Below are 23,196 nucleotides of genomic sequence, written 5' to 3' on the forward strand. Positions count from 1 at the left end.
GCCGATATCTCGCAAAATAGTTCGTGACAGTAATCCTTATCTATTTAATGTTTTAAACTTCATTTAGACGATATTATTCTTCCTCTCGAGCAGTTCTGGATGATGATCTCCTTCTGTACCTTCAGTGCGAATCGAATGTTATATTCCAATAATAAATTCTAACAATCTTCATGAGTCTTTCTTTATCACCGCCTTCTATGCTCCTTCCTCATCAAGTATCTGACGAAAACAGTACTCCTTTGGCATATAGGAATATTCCAACACTTTACTATTGACGTTCTCATGGCTCAAACTCCATTTTTGTTCCAATTAGACCTGCTTGGGAACAGTGAAATGGCACAATAGTGAATTTTTCTTCCATATACGATTTGAGGCAACTCCACAAAAGTTCTATTTCAGGGGCCTCCCTGATATGATGCTCCTGAGTCAGATACTATAGGAGCGTCGTTTTCCATGGTAAGCCAAGTTGAAGTGTGGGCGACATCTCGCATTCTAATTATGTTGATGCTTCCTTGAAGGGCTGTAAAATAGGCTTACTTAAAATGTGTATCAAGATCACCATATGGGACGAATTTAAATGCCCGGTATTCAAAATGGCAAAGGAAAAGAACATACAGTAGCAGGCTGCATAACATAATAAAATACATATCTTAAGGAGTGCATTCAGTTTGTTCATCAGCCTGATATTGATTCCATCCATATCACTTGCCTGTCCTTTTCAGCTAGTTTTACCCACAATGCTGAATACTGACTTCGTACAGATTCTAGCATTGTTAAACATCGTTAAACATCATTAAACGAGTGTTCCAGCGAGTGTCATTGCATTGTTGCAATGACTTTTCAAGAGCGTGTATTAGGCCACTTTGTTTTTCATATGTAATAAGTCCTTTCGTCGCAGACATAAGGGCATTTATGTGAGGGCATCGAACTGACATAAACTGGGTATCGACTGCATTTCTTAGCACCGTGTTGAGCATATGACAGGTGCAATTCAGTCTCGTACAATCACACAGTGCGGCGATTATGTTGGCACCTTGATCAGATGTAAAAGGCACGTCTTTTAGTACGGTCTCAGTGACGCCAAGAACCATAAATTGTCTCAGCAATTTTCTTTTAATATTATCACCTGTTTTAGGCTCGTTTGAAAACCTGGCCATGAACAAGACACGAGGTTTGAGTTCCCATTCAACAAAATAAGAAAACGTGCACGTTATGTAATGGTTACTTTTTGTGATACATTTCCATGTATCCATGGTGGCTGCGCATTCATAATGTCGAGTACCTCCGGCATAACTGGACCTCATAGACGTGTAGCACTTTCTGCTATGATTCACCACCTCCTGTGGGGCGGGCGGTAGAATAACACCCACAGTATCCCCTGCCTGTTGTAAGAGGCGACTGAAAGGGGCCTCAGGGGTTCTTAAGTTTGGAGAGTGGGTTGCGACCACGGGACCCTTAGCTGAGTCCTGGATTACTTTACCTACTGGTGCCAGACTTATCACTTTCATCTATCCTATACGACCTCCATCGGTCAACTCTTGTTCTTTTACGACCCCAACGGTAGTAAGTATGGAGGCCTAGGAAGTTTTTTATTTTCATGCCCTTCATGGCCCTTGTCTTTCTTTGAACCGATACCTTCATTTTCAAAGTGTTGGATCCCTTCCATTTTTTTCTCTCTGATTAGTGTTATCTAGAGGATGCTTGCCTAATTTTACTTCCTCTTAAAACAATAATCACCACCTATGTGTTGGGATACGCTTGTTGGATGAGGTATGATACCTGTTGCGGATACCTTTCCATACATCGATACAGTGTCAACCAATGTCTGAGCAAGATCAAGAAAACCATCATCTCCAATTGTCTCATATGACCTTAAAAGTCTCGAGCACACACACCAGCACATTCAGCAACAATCAAGTCCTGAGCAGATTTAGGAAGACGATTTTCTTTCACGGGAGATGTTTGATCCTTTTCCAAAATCTGTACAGATATTCAAGAAGAGAATAAACAGCAACAGAGAAAATAAATGAAGTGTTAGAGGGCATTCGACCGGTGCAGGTTATTGTAAATAAAAAAAATGTGTGTGAATAAATTAATTCCATCCCCTGGTCTAAGGAGTTTGGACAGCCAAGTAGGGGACTGCCTGTAGGGGTGAAGTACAGTGGGGACTTCGAGGGCCCTGGGACCGCTACGGTAGCTGTGAAGGCCCTTCAGGAACTCTGAAAAGTGGTGGCAAAAGGGACTCTGGTTAAGACGCAGCAGGTCGTTATGCTACTTAGGATCCAGAACGGGTAAAAAAAAAATAGTAAATAAATAAATGCAATGTAAATATTAATGTTATACCAGTTTTATAGTATCATTTGAAGCAATTCCACATACTGTATATCAGTTGACTATATTTGTAAGTAGTACAGGAGATATTATAATTAGAATTTTGTAAACAATATAAATTTATTAAGGATGAGCTGTGTGTTTAATAGAAAACATTGTTAGCGTAAATTGTATAATATTGTATTATAGGAAAAATTTTCTTCTCTTGTTAATTTAATATTTAGTGCTTGACAATAATGTATTTTAGTGTACCATTTGCCACCGAGGTAGACACCTCATTTGCAAATAAAGAGATTTTGATTTTTGATTTTGATTTGTTGTTAGATTCGCACGGATGACGGGAAATGTGCGACGTGCCGGTCTATTATTTAGTGTGTGCATAAAGTTCACCGTAGATCAAACTGTCTTTCCCATCACTGTCAACTACTGTACAGTCTTGAATACCGACCAAATACGACTTTTAAGGTTAGGAACAGTTCAGAAATCTTCTATTGTGTGGTTTCTATTTTTTTTTTTTTTTTTAACTTCACGTTCTCTTGCCATGGTTTCTTTTCGTTTTGAACCACAGTCCGGATTCATTTCCGATAACAGGATAAACAGGGAAGTCGAACGAAAAGGACAGCAAACGTGATAGTCTCCACTCGATTGTAATGCAACTCACTCCACCGACGCGCAATAAACTGTATACATTGAAGCAGTTAGCCCATAGAATTACCAGTGCGCTGTCCTTGGCTCACCGCGTACGAATGACATAGCGCTGCCCAGCCCGACTCGTGCAATAGCATCACGGGCTTCGTAAGTTTGAGCCTTCTAAAGCCCATTGCCGTCCATTGCCGAAGCAGCTCATGAGCTGGGACGCTGTAGAGGACTCTGCCTGAAAGTCACCTTTCTGATCACTCCGGGAAAAAATAGTACAAGTGCCAAGAATACAAAAAGCGCTTTCATAAAGTGGTGAACTTAAAAATCATCATTGCACATACTGTGGAGAGAAGCTGCGCAAGTGTTAAGTATGTTACAGTACGTCCTCAGGACGGGATTAAATATACGAAATACAATATTACGCCTTCACAAAGAGGGAATCCTGACGGTCATCTTCTGATCACCCAGGGAAGTAGCAAGACTAGTGTCAAGTAGACATTAAGACATTGGTACAAAGTGGTGATCTTCTAAGTCATCATGAAGCACATTGTGGAGAGAGGACACACAGGCGTAAAGTATGTAATAGAGAATTTTCACGTGTGGAGAAGCTCAAGAACTTGAAAGACACCACACACACTCTGAGGTGAAGCCATGCAAGAATGAAATGTGCAGGGGTACGCTTTCACAAAAAAAGGGATCTCAACCCTCCCTGGGGAAAAACTGAACAAGTGTCAAGAATGTAATAATACATTCTCGCAAAGTGTTGATCTCGAAAGACACCGTTGTACCCACTCGGAGGTAAGACTACACATGTGTACAACTGCAGTAATACATTTTCACAAGGCAAACTAGGAAAGAACCCCTCGGAGATGAGACTATTCAAGTATACAGTATGCAGTAATACGTTTTCACGATATGAACTAGGAAATAATCAATATAATAATGCTCCTCAGAACCTGTCACGTGATGAGGAAACTGAGCATTGTCTCTGCATTGCAGGGGACCATAGCCTTTAAAACATTTGCAAGGCTATTTTTTTTATTTATTTATTTTGTTTGTTTGTTTGTTTGTTTGTTTGTTTGTTTGTTTGTTTGTTTGTTTGTTTGTTTGTTTGTTTGTTTGTTTGTTTGTTTGTTTGTTTGTTGCAAATATGAACATTGGGGTAATCTAAGAGGCTCCCGTAAATAAGAATTAAACTGTATTATGAAGAAGGGAAGGTTTATCTGCTATATATGAGGGACTGCCAGGAGGGAGATGGAAACCAATAGGAATCAACCCACACCTTGATGCTAGGTGGAGGGATATTACTCATATCATGTGCTATTTCCTTTAAATACGAGTGGTAAACAAGGGAATAGAGTCTTTTGTCTTTGCCAGTCCTTGCCTCCAGTTCACAACAGCAAAAGATGCATTCGTGACTTGGAGTAAGTCATAGTAGATAGAGTTGGAAGGTGTTGTGCTGGTATTCGGTACTCATCATCATCCAGGCGTTGACTCTCTTCTGGGCCTTGTGGTAGTTGGCAATTTAAAGCTTAGGAACTCTGTGGAGACTCCATGATACCCTGTTTACCGTCATCTTAGCAGTCATTGGTCTCTGTTTAACGTCATCTAAGCAGTCATTGGTCTCTGTTCTTAGAATTCACTATGCACTTGTTGAAGTAGCCGTTCTGAGAAAGGCTAGCTCTCGTACGTCACACCAAGTGACCAATTTCATTCTTACTTGTATATTGTTTGTACATCATCTGGTTAATATACACATATATTGGAAATCATGTGAGATTCAACTCTTAACAACCACCTTACCTACATCTATAAATTACCATCTTCAAAACACTGTCGTTTTTAGTACTGTAGTTAGCCTTCAGGTGGGTCCACTCACTGCTCAGCGACCCATGTTCGGGCAAGGATACGACAGCACCAGCACTAGCATCAGCTTCCCCTTTCGTACGTGAACCGTTGCCTTTATAATTTTATCATTGGTTTATTGGATCTTTGTAATACCATCTAAGTCTTTTGCCAGTATCAATTCCATCCCATTTCTTATTTCTTTGTTGTAGTATTAATAGAGGATACAATTCATCCTCAACTCCTCCTTCCATTTACCTTCACTCAGTTCTAGGATTGATATTTTCCTTCTCTCCATGATGTCTCCTAACTCTTCAGACTTCCCAGTCAAACTCAGTACATAGATGTTCCTATTTGAATGCGTTGTCTTCTTCTGGGTTGTTGAATACTCACAAGGCTTGCTCTATCATCAGATGTTGGTATGTGGGTGCTATAGTTCAGTCTGAATTCTCTGTTTACATCTGAGGCTCATATACTTTTTGAGAGTGATTGCAGCTTTTGTTGTCAATGCGATTTTATGTTGGTGTAAATAAATATCACATGAGATCCGTTCACTTCCTTGCTTAAAACTACTTTATTGCTGCTATGTCTATTCCTTAACAACGTTAAGGACACCGGGTCGTGACAATAGGTCAAAAAATAGATTTTAACGAGCGATTTAAACATGGCGGCATTTGGAACACGCCCACTCTGATAAGTAGTGACGGAGTTGAAGTATAATATGACGTATCTATGCCACTAGGAAGATTAATTGAGGTAAATAGTATTTCAGTAGTTGGTATCTCTGCTGTAGCTGTAGCTGCATGGCTATTTCTGAAAGAAGCCACAAAATGTTGGTTTGCAGGTTGTTTATAGTTTGTATACATGTTACTTCTTACACTTGTGATTATTTACGTACTTGAGAACAAGTTTAGGCGTAATTTTCGTACCTATTTCAAGATTTTCTGCTATAATGGGTAGAGTGAAATTATTTGGCAAAAGAAAACCTGTGTTTAATGTGTTAAATAATAACAGACATGTCATAAATGTTCCTAACCTCTCAAACAGTCCGAAAATGTCAGCTTCAGGGAAGAAGGTCTGATCTTTTGTAATGTGTTAGTAAGCATGTAGTTTTATAAAATGAATGGAAAGATATTTAATTATCTTTATCTTTTCAGTTTATAAATTAAAATATTATACATTTTAAGAGGCAAATTATTATTATTTTTTTTTAGCTCAAAATAATTATTCTAGAAAAACCAATCCATTCATTTTGTCAAGCCACATGTTCTTTACATTCTAGAAAGAAAAAAAAGTCTCTTTGACAAGAAAGTTTCAAGAAAAATGCACCAAACTTGAGAAATGTATATACTAGAATTGTTTTCTGTGACCTTGTTTTTGAACAACCTATACAAAATCAGACAATAATATTTCATATTTATTGGTAGCAGGTTGCTTAGAATGGTTAGATCTTTGCTTAGTGTAAAATTAACAACCATTGACCAAACAGAAATAACAGAAATTTGTTTTTAAAATTTGCTTATTTAATTGTGAAAAATAAGCCATTGTCACAACTCAGGAGTTGTACACAACACAACACTATTAAGGGAAACACACTGAAGCACTGTTGATTCTATCAAGTACAGAAATCATCAAGTCCTCACACTGATCAGTCACTTTACCATCACAAGGCAAAACTGACTACCCTCTCACTGAAGTCGATTCTGACAAATACAGATATCAACTCACTCTAACCGACATTCTACCTTCTCTTATTGCACTGTCTCTCTCTGTCACTGTCTCACTGACTGACTGACTGACTGACCGACTTCACCACAGAGTCCAACACTGACTAACTCGGTCTGCCAACTCGATATATACCTGTATACTGTTCGACAAACAGTCTAGAATATTGACTTCTGGAAGTCTTCTTGCAACACTCTAAGTAGAACACATCCAAACATAAAAGGAACAATCGATCGACCGGCCTCTCGATTGGAGTAGATCAAACTGGAATATTCTATTAAATATACACAAACCACATGGACAAGCCTATAACATTCCTAATGTTTCTGCATGTATCTGAATAATAAATCATTACTGTAAGTTTCCAGAAACCTCCATATGTATCAGAATGAAAGTGGATTATACCCAATATATAAATATTACAGAGTTTTCTACAGTTTTTGACTACCCAGATTTTGAGGTTATACCAATGTACAATACAAATTTACAGAACAAAGTCGTACTTGACATTTAATAAAAGATAATTAAAATATATTAACAGTATCTATCTGAGGTTACACAAATGTGCAATACATATTTATGGGTATAGTCATACTTAGTATTTAATAAAAGATAATTAAAATATATTAAACATAATAACATAATAATCGAAGGTTTTAGAAGAGTTATGTGTAGATGATATAGATGTTGATTCCCATAGGGAACATGAAATATTTGTCCCGAATGAGTACATTTATAATACCAATATAAATGGTCCATTATTGGACATTATAAATTTTCCAGCTAACTCATTCCTGGTTGCCAGCATTTCAACCCAGTGTGCTAAGTTGGACTCATCAGTTGGTAAATAGCATACCCACCAAGACGCATGACTAGTGCATACCGTGGAGGCCACTGCGTAGGCTACTTGGAGCCATTAACAGTGCCAATGCACTGAAAATTTATAATGTCCAATAACGGACCATTTATATTAGTATTATAAACTTACTCATTCAGGACAAATATTTCATGTGCCCTATGGGAATCAACATCTATATCATCTGATGGCCAAGCAGGCATCAATTTTTGGTAATGAGACTAAGTCTCTCATAGTGCATTGGCACTGCCGGTGCCTCTAAGTAGCCTACGCAGTGGCCTCCACAGTATGCACTAGCCATGCGTCTTGGTGGGTGTGCTATTCACCAACTGATGAGCCCAACTTAGTACACTGGGGTGAAACGCTGGCAACCAGGAATGAGTTAGCTGGAAAATTTATAATGTCCAATAACGTACCATTTATATTGGTATTATGTGTAGATGTGTAGGATGGTGTAAATACGATGCAGTTACTCTCCAACTGAGTTGTTAGGCCTAACACTGGAGAACATTTTCTGTCAGAGTTATCTCCTATAGCCTTTAGTAGACCCTTGCCACATCTGCAAGGCAGCACTTTCTTGTTGATTTTATGTATCGTTTCCCCCAGCCAGACTATCTCAGGTCGCACATGGTAGCAGAATTCACCTGACCTAACATGACCTGATTTTTTTTTTTCTAAATGAGTGTATGAGGTATGTTCCTATCTTTCTACTGTATATATGATTTGATTTGTAACTGGTTTGCTCATCTCCATTACTTATCATAGGTCTTTCCTAAATCATTAACATTCCCGATGTTTTTGATGTATTGTTTCCTAATGGAAATAGGCTTCTTAGTTAATTTTTCATTTCTTAAAATAAACTGTTCTTGATGTTGCATGTCCACTTATCCTCCAGGTCATCTTTCTAATGTTCTTTCCATCATTTTGGCAACATGGTATATAAATGTGATTCCTAGATAATTCTGTTTTGCCAATCTTCTGGGACCAATTTCTCTTCCCTGATATTCAAAACCAGTCTGAAAGTTTATTTCAATTTCAGAAATCCAGCTGCCTTTATCATTTCTATAGCAACTTCATTAGTTGCTATAACTTTCCCACTTGTATCTTTTTAACTGCCAGTTTTGACCTCTGCCATTACAATGTCTATTTCAACTTTTTTCCTGTAAGATATCTTCTTTTGTTTCATTAATGCAAGGATTTGCATTTATCAAGCCATGAAAATATGTTTTCCCCCATCTACTTCTTTTCTGCTGCTCTTGTCAATATTTCTCCATCTTTGTCATCTTCAAATTTAGTATTTACATTTTCACTTGTCTTGTTATTTATAATTCTATACATTGATTTCCTGAGTGAACAGTTCCCATTATTTATTTTCTTCAACAGCTGCTTTCTTACATAATCTTCTTCAGTGTACTTTCCAGTCTCTCTCAATATTTTTGTATTTTTCTTAAATTTCTTATTGTGTTTTTCCACCATTGTTTCAGTCTTGTGATACCTGACGTTCTACTACAGTACATACTTGTTCCATTCTTCTATTCCTCCTCAACATTTCCAACCTGTCTTTTGTATTAGTTTTAATTTGTCTTTCAATTTCTATGCTCTTATTATATTTTCTCTTTGAAAGATGAAACCATTCAGTCTAAAGATGTTCAACATTCATCATTGGTACTAAATTGCACGCTTTAAAAAAATATATATTTATGTAGGAAGGTGACTTAGTTTTGGAGATAAATATGGTTTGTGGTGGTTGTAGAAATTGTAGATTGATTTCTCTTTAATGGTGATGTATGTTATTACATGTTTGTCCACATTTCAGGTTCATGGTAACCAGGTGTTTGCATTGAAGAGCCAGTCTCCTATTCAGTCCAAACAGTCTAGTCCTGAAACTGTAGCGCCTTTACATGGCCCTGATGCTGACAGCATCTCTTATGAAGTTGACCTTCCAGAGCGTCCCTCGCCTGATGGTGGAGAAGACCACACAGCAACAAGTGATGAGGAAACAGAAGCCTGGTCAGACTGGGATGTTGCAGAAAACAACAGCAATGTAAGTTCGTCTTTCCTGTGTATCTGAAGCCCTTATTACTCTGCCAGGTTGTTCAGTGCATAATGGTTATTAATTGGAAGAGTCACATGCACATTGCTAAAAAGCTTGGAAACTAGCCTGATTGCAATACCATTTACACAGTTTGAATAACAACTAAATGCATTATCAACATCTATATATATAAAATAACTTGTCCTGACCGACCGACCGAAACGCTGGAAACAGGTCCTGGACGGGTAATGACTACGATTGCAGTCCGGCCGCCGGTTCAGTACCGCCAATGCACCCAAGACGACACCACGCCGGATCTCCTTAAGGATTTGATCCACATTAAAAATGCTTATAGGAAAACTTGGCAAAGATTTAGGGACCCAACTGACCGGGTGGAATACCTGGAGCTAGCCCGGGAAGTACGAAATCGATTGCTGGAAAAAAGATTGAAAAAATGGGAGGAACGTTGCCGTAATCTCTCAGAAAACGAATCAGATCACGAATTTTGGCGGAATCTCTCAGAAAGCGAGTCAGATCGCAAATATCGGCGGGTTATATATAAAACAATAAGCATTCAATTATAAATTTCGGTATAATACCGTAGCGAAGCACGGGTATTTTACTAGTGTCATAATATAGTACATTGAGTGTCAGTTATTAGTAGATGTGTGATAATGTTCTGTCAAATCCTCTTGTTCTTCAGTGTAAAAACATAGGACTATACATCCCATATTCAGTAAATACAAGGCACTCCAGAGGCTGGTTAAATGCTTTATTTTTTATCTATTGAAGAATACCTTCACAATCTCATTCATGGAACAAAAGAGAGTTTATTATTGCAAGTGACACAAGTATTTCAAGATCAATAACCAAGTAGAGATTGCATTTCCAGAATCTTCTAGTGTTTTTTTTTTTTTTTTTCCTTGTATAAGTGTAATTGTCCAAAGTTCAATCAATCAAAAGGATTTCTACTTAAGCTGTAGATTAATGGTGTTGGAGTTTCTTTCCATGTCAAATCTTTTTTTTTTTTTTTTTTTAATAAATGGTATTTGTTCGTGGCGTCGACCTCTGTAGATCTTTTGTCACTACTTGCACCATATGATATGAACCTCTGTGTAATTGTAATTGCAGAAGTGTAAAGTGTTGAATGTGAGGAAAGGAACGTTAAGGATGACACAAACACCCGGTCCTCAGGCCAGGGATATTAATCATTTTACAATTAAAAACCCCTGACCCAGCCAGGAATCAAACTCAGGCAGACGCGTTGCCTCCTACACTGCGGGGCCAGACATGTCAAATCTTAGTTAGGTAGCCAAGTTTCACATTCTGAGGGGTAGAGTTATAGGATTCATACTGGTAAGTTACCAACATAGTACGTATATCAAGGTACACGTACCACTTTCAGACAACTTTCCTTCTTAGCTGAAGAATCATCCAGTAGAATATTGTTCTAATAGAAACAGCATAGCATAAACTATTATTGCTGGCATGTTGTATAGATTTTAACCTTTTAAGTGCTGAGTTACCACTTGACCGTTTGGTACCTCAGTGCTGAGTTTTTTCATTCGCATGTAAAAAAAATTGTAGAAGCCTCAATTTTTAACTTATCAGTGGGAGGATTAGCTTAAAAATGTTTATAAATGTTGGTTGTTTATAAATCTAAATGCACCGGGCGAGTTGGCCGTGCGCGTAGAGGCGCGCGGCTGTGAGCTTGCATCCGGGAGATAGTAGGTTCAAATCCCACTATCGGCAGCCCTGAAAATGGTTTTCCGTGGTTTCCCATTTTCACACCAGGCAAATGCTGGGGCTGTACCTTAATTAAGGCCACGGCCGCTTCCTTCCAACTCCTAAGCCTTTCCTATCCTATCGTCGCCATAAGACCTATCTGTGTCGGTGCGACGTAAAGCCCCTAGCAAAAAAAAAAAAAAAAAAAAAATCTAAATGCAAATGGAAAATCCTACACTTATGTTCAATATTATTTTGAGAGAAAACAAAATTATACTTATGTGCCCATGCGTACATTATCTTTATGCAAAGTAAAGAGCCCAAAATAATATTATTTCCTAAAATCCGTAGGCAACTAATACATGTAACTGAAGTATATAAGTTGATATTTTAAAATACTTTCCAAACCTGGAATATGGTGATAGTTAAATGTTTTCTACTGGCTGTTTCTGATGGCGATTTATTCAACTATCTGCACCAACTCCACTGGCACAAAAGTTTCTAAACAATCAATGATTTTTGGGTTGTCATCAAACACTACTTGGCCCTCAGAGCCTGTCCCAGTTACCTGAAACTCTGGTGAAGAAAAGTAATCCATCCGCCACAAAATTAGCGATAAAATAGCTTTTGTACTCAGTGTGTTTTTCTTCTTTCGTTTAGAAGGAGGCTCTGTTTCTCTCCCGCATACAATATTTTCGGCACTCTCTCTATCATTCTCACTTTCAAAATCGCTTAACAATTACTTAAAATGATTATCTCCATCATCACTTTCCGCTGTGGTTAATAACTGAAAGTTCTGTGATCCGAAATAACATCGCTGCAAGAGCAAATAAATTGTTGTTCCGCCATGTTTGTTTACATCACAGGTGAACTCCACAGACGTCTACAAAAAGCTGTGTAAGTTACTTCCCGAAGCTATAATCTTTGATCAGTTAGTTCTACATAATGCCCAACAGATGGCAGAACATGTCACAGTTCAAATTCGCACTCAAAAGTGAACCGGGAAACTCAAAAAAATTAAAATTCTCGTGCACCGTCTATAGACGGGTGTAGCACTGGTGGATCAGCCACGTCAGCCCGTCTATAGGCGGGCGTAGCACTCATCGGGTTAAAGTTTATACGACATAACCAACAGGTTATTGCAAAGAACAGATAAAATTACGTGTCCTTGTATTGTTTCTCAAAATTGTACAGTCATTTCACTAGCAGAGGCAAAAGCTCTCCACCAGTCCTGGATATTAATCAGAAGACACTAAATTAGAGCAAAATGTAGCAGTAGTATTAATAGTTTCAAGTGCAATATTTAGTACATAACTTCAGGGTTTTTTTTTTGAGAAAATTTAATAGCTTTATCACAACTTTATGTTTTTTTAAGGTATGAGGAAGAAACTTGCATGCTATAACTGAGGCTATACACTACCATATATATAACTAACCCCATGGCACTACAGCCTTTGAAGGGCCTTGGCCTACCGAGCGACCGCTACTCAGCCCAAAGGTCTGCAGATTGCGAGGTGTCGTGTGGTCAGCACGACAAATCCTCTTGGCTGTTATTCTTGGCTTTCAAGACCGGGGCCGCTATCACACCGTCAGATAGCTCCTCAATTCTAATCACGTAGGCTGAGTGGACCTTGAACCAGCCCTCAGGACCAGGTAAAAATCCCTGACCTGGCCAGGAATCGAACCCGGGACCTCCGGGTAAGAGGTAGGCATGCTACCTCTGCACCACGGGACGGAACCGACATGGCGGAACTGTGGAGGATCAAACCAGACTTTGGGCTGAATACCCAACATACATATACCTTTTGTTATGTAGTGTTTATCGATAGACAAATAAAATATATTTGAGAATTAAATATTGGTGATTGGTTTGATCCTCCACAGTTCCGCCAACAGCTGTTATAGTTACCCTAAGCATCACTGAGGAGGAATACTAGGGAAATGATGAGTGAGTTTAGTTTCCCGTTGCATTCCTCACCTACAAAAGGTATAAGCTATAGATAATACAATTTATGATCACATAGGTTTTATACAGTTTTACCATATCAGCTATGATAACAGAGATATTCATGAATTTAGATTGTTGATGCTTACAAGGGGAGGTCACGATGTCCGCATCACCGATTTTATTCAAACTTTGTAGGTTGGTAGTACTAAATCACAAAAACACTCAGGCAAGGTACCATCAAGAGACCCACACATGCTAGAGAGACATCCATGGTTCCTCCACATGGGTGATATGGTGGTTCAGGTGAAGTGGTGCTGGTGATTGAGGTTAAAGCTCACTGCGGTGTGCTGGAACCAACACATCACTTTGCTCCGTAGCCGCGGGTTGGGAAAGGGGCGATCCCAACCTAAGGGGAAAGTCATGGCTGTGAACTCAGTCATGATAATGCCAAGTGGAGACCATGTGAGCAGGCCTACTGAAGGGGGAACAAACCTGGCTGGGTTCGGGCCAGGGGCGAACCGCTGGATGGACAACTGAGGGGCGTGGTCTCTGCTACGGTGAGCCTGAGTTGCGGGAGGACAATGTCTGGCTGTATGCCTCACCACGGATGGTGAGAACAATGCTCAGGACCCTAGAAGGGGCAAAAACCCTATGATTGATTGAAATATGGATGCTTATAAAGAACCAATTTCAAAAATTTTGACATCAAGGGAAGTCAAGGGAACACCAGTAGAGCAGAGCCAGGAGCAAACCCAAGATGAAAAAATGGAGACTGAAGTCCCATTTGGACAGGCTGTCACCGTCTCAAAACAAGAAATGGCAACAGAAGCTCTAGTAGAGCAGACTGCTGTCAGAATCAATCAGCACGATACCAAACTTCTAACACAAGAGTGGAGAGTGCTGAATGCCACTTCAATCGATAAGACAGGAAGGACAGTCGTTTTAGCCCTTGGTGAAAGAGACTTTGAAGAGCTCAAAGAGAGAAGCCTTAAAGCTAAGCTCGGACAGGTCAGATCAAGTTTCAAGTCATCAGGGGAAAAACAAAACCCAATGTTGATAAAGATGGAGCTGAAGGTCCTTCAGGCCAATCTTCAGCATAAAAAAGCAGCTGTGGCCAATTTTGCCAGGATGTTCAAGTCTGAGGCTATTGACATGTCCCGTATTCAAGAGCCATGGGTAATCAAGAGCAGAGTAGTAGGACTGGCAGAATCTGGAGGTAAGCTGATGTACGATACAACATCGGAAATACCCAGAACATGTCTTCTTGTGAACAGGAAATTAAAATGTCTTATGTTGCAGGAACACTGTTCACGGGACTTAACCGAGACCAAGATTAAACTTGGAAATTGGGAGGGACCCAGAGAAATAACCATAGGCTCTGCATACCTCCCATATGACTCAACTAATCTGCCCCCATCAGAAGAAGTTGAGAACCTAATTTGCAACGCACCGAGGAAAGGCAAACACCTAGTCCTTGAAGCAGATGCAAATTCACACCACACGGCATGGGGCAGCATGAACTGCAATGTAAGAGGTGAGTCTTTACTAGAGTCTATTATTGGAACTGAGTTGACGATACTAAACCTAGAAAACAAACCTACATTTATAAATAAAAATCGTAGGGAAGTAATAGACATTACACTAAGCACCACACATATTACAAACTTTATTAAAGACTTTAAGGTGCTGGAAGAACCATCATTGGCAGACCACCAGCACATCCAATTTGCAATAGATGCGAGACTATGTGGGATTGAGATGTACAGAGACCCAAAAAGAACTAACTGGGACAGATGCAGAGAAGTTCTAGGGAAGGCTGTACAAAAAATTACAACTAACGTTAGAGGACAGAAAGAATTGGATGAGATAGAGGAACTAATAAAAGAGCCCATTATAGATTCATTCCATGAAGAAAGTCCTCTCAAAGAAAAGAAAAACACCCAAAAAGTAAGGTGGTGGAACAACAAGCTAACCAAAATGAAAAAAGAGGTTAGGATGTTGTATAGAATTCCATCTAGAAATGGTATGTGGGACATATATCATAGGAAATTCGCTGAGTATAACCTAGAGATACGGAAAGCAAAACGAAAATCTTGGAGACTGTTCTGTGAGAAAGTGGAATCACATACTGAAACAGCAGGGCTCCAGAAGGTTCTGAAAGCAACCCATATAAATCAAGTGGGGACACTGGAGAAACCAGATGGGTCATTTACTCAGGCGGGGAGGGACACGCTGGAGATACTAATGGCGTGTCACTTTCCTGAGGCTGAGGAGATGATAGAAGAAGAAATGGTTGGAACAGAGACCGGAGCTCAAAAAGCAGACTGGAACTGTGCCAACAGAATAATAAAACATGTATGTATGTTCAGTCTTCAGCCCTAAGGCTGGTTGGATCTTCAACAGCTCCGCCATCAGCTGTCATAGATGGCCTAGGCATCACTGAAGAGGCGTACTAGGGAAATGAGGAGTGAGGTAGTTTCCCGTTGCTTTCCTCACCGAGCCAGAGTTGCTATTACATATCAGTCTGCCAAGCCCACTGAAATGCATGCACCAACCGACCCTATGAGCAACATTTTCACACCATTCATAGCAGGGACTCGCTGCAGAAGGAATGGCATTACTAGCATCACTCATACCTCAGTCACTTTCATATTGTCAAAGCCAAGTATACGACAGAGACAGATCAATGAAAGTAACAAAATTACTCTAGCCCATACCAGAAGACATAGTGCACTGTAAACACTAGGTCCTGCCAGCAAAGGCAAAACATAACCATGTAAAATGGGCAATCGACACGTTTCATCCTATAAGGCTCCGGGGCCAGATGAGATACTTCCGATACCCCTACAGGAAGGACGGGAGATACTCGTCAATGCCCTGACAGACCTTTTCAAAGCTAGTCTAGCTTTAGGGTATGTGCCAAAATCATGGTCTGAAGCTAAAGCAGTATTCATACCTAAGCCTGGAAGGGCAAATTATGCCCAAGCCAAAGCAAACAGACCATTATGTTTAACCTCCTTCATGCTTAAAGCAATGGAAAAAATTCTGGATAAATATATCAGAAGAACGGTGCAACTGAACTCATTGTTACATGAAAATCAGTTCGCATATAGACCTGGCAGATCCACTGAAGTAGCACTCACCAGTTGGTTCGTAAACTAGAGGGAAGCCTAAAATATAAAGAAATTGCACTCCTTCTAGATATAGAAGGAGCCTTCAGCAATACAACTTATAACTCTATGGTCAAAGCATTGGAAAAGAGCAAGGTGAGTAAAACCGTTGTCAAATGGATTAAATCCACGTTAGACAGAAGGAAGATAAAAACAACCCTGTTTGAAGAAACGCTGGCGGTTGGGGCCACCCGACGCTGTGCTCAGGGAGGAGTGATTTCTCTTCTGCTGTGGAACCTCGTGGTGAACAAAATCATAGCTATACTCAATGAACAAGGTTTCTATACACAAGGATGTGCAGATGACCCAGTGATTGTGGTATGAGGTAAGGTGATGAGTGTTGTCCAGGACCTCATGCAAAGATCACTTATCCTTGTGGAGAACTGGTGTCGGGAAGAACAACTATCAGTCAACCCAACAAGATAACTTTGGTCCCTTTTACAAGGAGGAGGAAATTAGAGGGAAAGAGATCACTGAAGCTCTTTGGCCAAGATATATGTATGGAAGAACAGCACTGCACCAAGGTGTAGTTTAATGTCAAAAATTTCATTTTTGGTCCGTATTGAATCAAGATTTACATAAGAAATATGGTTAATGGGTAATGAATGGAATGAATAGAAATGAATTAAAGAGTATTGAATAGGTGGAACCACTTACCCATATTTCTTAATGTAAACCTAGCTGTAGTGTTAGATAAAAATCTAACCTGGAATCCACATATAGAAAGGAATATAACACAGGCCAAGAACTTGCTGTATGCATGTAAAAGAGCCGTCAGGAAGACATGGGGCCTAAGACCATCAGTGGTAATGTGGATATATACAATGATCATTAGACCGTTAATGGCCTATGCTGCAATCATCTGGTGGCAGAAAGTAAGCCAAGGAAAAGTCAGTAGTAGGTTGGATAGCCTACAGAGAATGGCATGCATAGCCATAACTGGGGCTAGGAGAACTACGCCGACAGAAGCCTTGAATACTTAACTAGCCCTCCCATCACTATGCAATTTCATAAAAGGACAGGCTAGAATGAGTTCATATAGATTGGCACAATCAGAGTGCTGGAATGCACAAAGACCCAATCTAGGACACTGTAAAATTAACAGAGTAATAACAGAGAAGGTTCTACACATGCCTTCTGATCATATGATACCAAAGTATAACTTTGAAAAACCGTTTGAGACCCAGATAATAAAAAAAGAAGACTGCTCTCATTCGCAACATGAGGAAAAAGGGGATCAGGAAATATCAGAAAGAAAAAAGTTGAGACGAACGTGACTCGAACTCGCCAACTTCATAACTGATGTGGAGAACCTTAACCACTCGACCACCGCACCACAGTCTCTCACTTGATGGTACCTGGCATGCTAAACCTCTCGTAACTTTTCTCGACAAAAGGTTTTCAAAGGTTCAACCTTTAATTCTTTAATATGTTACAGATTGTTTTAATATTCACATGGAATAATATGTCTCTGTACTTTTATGAATTTTTACCTAAACCAAAAGAAAGTGTAGCTGATGATGTTTGGTCAATCTAAACAAAACATGTACTACTTGTAAATCAAATTTGCCAAAGGCAAAATAAAAAGTATCGATTAGGTGGAACAATTTCTCTGCTTAATTTATTGATCAAATTCATAATCAGCAACCCCCAAAAACCTATAAATATATCGTTTAAGAGTTTTATGTTCATGTACGATTTTTGTCCTGCTAGATTTGCAATCTCTCCCACTGTACTCTAGTCATGGTTGCTATGAAAGGAGATGAGGGCAATGACTCTGTTCAGTAGAATGTGGCGGGGAATTAAGGTGGTGAGGGGAATACTGTATGCATTAACTCTGTTCAGTGGAGAGGTGAGGGGAAATGCTGCTTTGTCATATTATAATGTATTTTTTGTATTGGGGAGTAAATGTAAGTTAATGATTTTAATGAAATAAAAAATATGGAAATGAATTAAAGAGTTTCTTGTAAGACATTATTTTCAGTGATAAATCATCATCAGCTGACACTTGTATCCGCATATTCATATTTCTCCTGTGATTCTTGCAGTCCTTGAATTCAGGGATGCAGATGCCTTTGATGACTAAGGAGACCATCCCTGGCATGAAACACACGTCCACATTGGTTGCACTATATAGAGGGTGGAAATCGTGGTTGAATCTGGCGTTGTTTATGCCTGTGTCATTTTTCTGCTTCCTGTCTATGATGTTTACCCTCAGATTGTGCAATAGCAGCTGCAGAAGTTGTGTGCCATCGAGTGCATTCTTCTGCAATGATATACCAAGTACTTCTATCAATGTGTGCTCCTGAAGGTCTTGTTAATCTGATTATTATAGCACTTCAGAGGGGCACCATGGAGTCTCCTCCCTGAATTGATTTCACTATACAGAATTTTTCAAGGAAGTCTATCATCTTTCAAGCGCTGGATATGTCCAATCCATTTGAGTTAGTGACCAGCGATTGTGGTCTCAATACTGTTCACATTTTCCCTCTCTAGAACTTTTGTGTTTGGAATATAGTCAAGTCATCCCACTTGATGTTCATAATATATCTGATCTTCTGTTGGGCTGTGCGGTTAGGGGCACGCAGCTGTGAGCTTGCATCTGGGAGATAGTGGGTTTGAGCCCCACTGTCGGCAGCCCTGAAGATGGTTTTCAGTGGTTTCCCATGTTCACACCAAGCAATTAAGGTCACGGCCGCTTCCTTTCCACGCCTAGCCCTTTCCTATCCCATTGTCGCCATATGACGTATCTGTGTCGTGCGACGTAAAACAAATTGTAAAAAAGATCTGTTGATGGAAGCATTCTAGTTTCTTCATATCACGGCAGTATAGAGTTTAGGTTTCACATCCATAGAGCAGGGTGGACATAACAACTGCTCAATACACCATCAATTTTTTATATATTCTTGCGTCTTTATAGAGTGTAATGTTTTGGCGACATTTAAACACGAAATTGAAAAATGATAAATCAAATAAAATATAAATAATGAAATTTGGTCCCACCTGTAAAAGATTTACAGGAATAATTGACTCTGTAGAGCATGAAAGAACTCCTCCTCCCAAGACAACAGTCGTCAGGCTGATGAGGCTCCAAACTTGCTTCATTGCCTTACCTGCTACTATTTGGGTAGCATGCCATGTTTTTCCTTACTCCACCAATAAAAGATTTACCATAAGTTTCACCACATGAAATTACTCCTGAAATAAAAATAAAACAAAACAAACATCAACAATCATCATCTCACGATGAGACTCACTCATTTTGCCGCTTACAAAAATAAACGTCGACAAACATCTAAAATTTACAAAGAGAAAAAAACTGTACATCTTTTTGAAGACCATGCTTCAAATTAATGGTATCCTACAGATAAGACGACTGTCCTTTCTTAACCTTATATACATTAGCACAATAGCATCATCACTATGGAATCTATTTACCACATGAAATGAAATGGCGTATGACTTTTAGTGCCGGGAGTGTCCAAGGGCAATTTCGGCTCACCAGATGCAGGTCTTTTATTTGACTCCCGTAGGTGACCTGCGCATCGTGATGAGGATGAAATGATGATGAAGACGACACATACATCCAGCCCCCATGCCAGCTAAATTAACCAATTATGAAGTTAAAATTCCCGACCCTGCCAGGAATCGAACCCGGGACCCCTGTGACCAAAGGCAATGGAGCCTGTTTACCACATGTTATAACTGTATGTCAAACCCAGTCACCTCACTATACTCTGTTAATGAAACAACTTCACCATGTAAAAAAAAAAACTTTGTGGACTAGATCAAAGACAAATGTCACATCAAATCAGTCAAAGAACGACCAAGCGTTGAACACTTCGCCTACAATTTCTTCTAGCAATAATAAGTTCTGTGCATGACATATTGTCACCAGATTACACCTATAAAGTACTACCCACAGTGTGCATTTCCTTGGAGAAGAATAATCCAGAGTCTCACTTACAAAAGAACACTATGTAGCATCTTTCAACGACTGCTCACCAGGAACTTGTAATTACTGAGTAGTTCACTCATCATGACTCCGTAATGGTACAGTAATGGTAATCGTCATAAACAACAACCGCAGTGGTCATGAACAGCAATAGCAATAAACTCGTACACACACACACACATATATAGGCTTGCTCCACATGGCTGTTATGTCTGCAAAAGTCCACTTGAAGCAACGCTCCAACTGCAACATCTTCAAATGTCTCTTGTTCAACGCAACCTTGTTCGAAGTCGGAGCTTTCAGATTGGTTACCAAGCTGCTGATCTGCAAATATCGATCTTGCATGATCATCTGAATTGATGAATTACCATCTTCAGCCTACACTTCCCAGCCATACTCCGGGTTTCTAAACCACTTATTGCAATACTTTCAACCAACTTCAGTCATCTTTCCGGATATAATCACCATTTCCCAGATTGCACAATTTTCACTGCTGGGCCATGTGTACAGACTCTTACCCCAATTAAAAGTATATAAGGATATACATATTCAGTATTCCCTAACTATAAATCCTTTTGTATAATACAATGTTCTTACATCTTAATTTAACAAATTCACATGATATTCACTGCTTTATATTACAAATTATTTTATGAAAATTTCCTGACCTAAAATCTGGAGATCGTTATTTACAAACATTTCCTAACCTAAAATCGGGGATTGTACTCTTGTACAGTTACAATACTTCCCCTTGATTTGAGTTAATTGGAATGCTGACAATTGAGCAAATCACAAATGTAATAGGCATTTCTAATAGGTCAGTCTTGTCTGACAAAAGGAAAATATATACAACATATTACTAATGTGATACACTACCCATTATCTTACATAATGCTCTAAGTTATGGATGTTATAGGTGCCAAGGTTCTACCCTGATCATCAACAATCTGATAAGCACAGGTCCCTTCTTGTTCACTACATAAGGACCTTCATACAATTGAAAAACTTATGTATCTGTTTCTGTTCTGCAGACGATGGATGAAAGGCCTTCAGGAGGACCTCCTCCCCTACCTGAAAACTATCCCCTTGGCGTCGGTGCTGTCTCTCCCTCTTAGCACCAGCCTTCCTTAGGTTCGCCTTAGCCATCTCAATGACTATCTCCTTGGGTACTTCCTCACCAGTGGAAAGACCCAAGATGGTTGCCAACTCTCTCACAGGCTTATAACCGAGTTGGAGTTCGATTTGTGTTAGCCCTGTACCTTCATGGCTTGTAACATTACACCAGCGCTCCACATCTTCTAGGTAGCTAAAATATGAATTATGCTTGTCACTGATATGAGTGCGAAACATTCTACCCAGAGTGCGCATTACTCTTTCAGACATGTTCCCCTGAGGATAGCATATGGAAGAGTAACACACGTGCACACCAATAACCGGGTGCCATGGTCAGATAAGATCCGCTTAGGGGTACCAAACTGAGGAATGTAGTGGTCTAAGATCTTTCCTACAGAAACCCTGCCAGTAGCCTTGCATAAAGGATATAACTTAATGTATTAGGTAAAAGCATTCATAACAACAAAGATATATTGATATCCATATTGTGACTTTACCAGCAGACCATACACATATATATGCACAAATCACTAGGGCCCCAACTCCATGTGATAGAGCCAAATAACATCCATCCTGAGAGACTGTGGCACAACCACCTTCCAACATCCCATGATATCCTTTCTGGATAGGAGACAGTTTTCTATTCTTTATGTTAGAGGTGCGCGGCTGTTAGCTTGCATCCGGGAGATAGTAGGTTCGAATCCCACTATCGGCAGCCCTGCAGATGGTTTTCCGTGGTTTCCCATTTTCACACCAGGCAAATGGCTGTACCTTAATTAAGGCCACGGCCGCTTCCTTCCAACTCCTAGGCCTTTCCTATCCAATCGTCGTCATAAGACCTATCTGTGTCGGTGCGACGTAAAGCCCCTAGCAAAAAAAAAAAAAAAAAAAAAAAAAAAATATTCTTTATGTCTTATTCCCACGAAGTATTTCTCTTCCTTCATCTCTCTCTTCCAGTTCTATCCTTATATTTTTCACCCTCTCATCCCTACACTGCTCCTCTCTCATCTTCATTATGCTCTGCTTCTCATGTAGGCAGGTGACTTTCCCCAGAGCGCAAACCAAGATTCCCTCCTCCTCTTCTGGTGCAGCCCTAGCTCAGGCTAGATGTCTGCTTAGATAATCAACCAAGACAGCCTCTTTCACATGGACTACTTCATTATCGTATTCCTGAATGGCTAAAGTCCATCGAGACATACGGCTAGCTTACAAGTCTTGATAAAGGTTAGAGCATTGTGGTCAGTATAAAGGGTAAATTTATGCCCCATTAAGTAAATCCTAAATTTACTCAACAAGTACACAATCGCCAACTGCTCCTCACTGACAGTATACCACTTCTTGGCAGAGGGACAATAGCCCAGTTTCCTTGTTCTTCTTTTTGGCACAAGGCTCCTGCTATACGAAGATCTGAAACATCTGCTAGCACATAATACTCATCAGGTCGAGGGTATTTCACTGTCACACATGGCCTTATGGAATGCGTTCTTTAATGCCTCAAGTCCTTCCCTGTGTCTGGGCAACCATGTCTGCTTAGCACCCTGCTTTAACAACTCCCTAAACGGGTCGGGAAGATGGAAACATTGAATCACAAAGCGTCTAAAATAGTTGCAAACTCCTAGAAGTGACCTAAGCTGTCGGGCATTCCTAGGAGTTTTAGCAGCAAAGATTTTCTCTAACCTATCTAACTCGGGGGTTACACCATCCAGTGTAATCTGATGCCCAAGAAATGTGATAGTTTATTAAAAGAGCTTCCCCGAAATCTTGTTGTTGACAACAAACCTACTGTGTCCTTGGAGGAGCGATGGCTGATGCAGCCTTCTGTCTTGTGAAGTAATAATAATAAGACAGCGATCA

The 23,196-nt window shown here is 39.8% G+C and overlaps 1 protein-coding gene across 1 annotated transcript in view; it reads left to right on the top strand.

The window, feature by feature from the left end:
• Positions 1-23,196, top strand: part of LOC136858167 (protein-associating with the carboxyl-terminal domain of ezrin) — a 200,696-nt gene that overhangs the window by 150,234 nt on the left and 27,266 nt on the right. Inside the window, exon 9 of the mRNA XM_067137518.2 lies at positions 9,213-9,440. Coding sequence (XP_066993619.1) covers positions 9,213-9,440 — 228 coding nt within the window. The remainder of the gene's footprint in view (positions 1-9,212; positions 9,441-23,196) is intronic.

The sequence above is a fragment of the Anabrus simplex genome, chromosome 1 (genome assembly GCF_040414725.1).
Source record: "Anabrus simplex isolate iqAnaSimp1 chromosome 1, ASM4041472v1, whole genome shotgun sequence".
Classification (NCBI taxonomy): domain Eukaryota; kingdom Metazoa; phylum Arthropoda; class Insecta; order Orthoptera; family Tettigoniidae; genus Anabrus; species Anabrus simplex.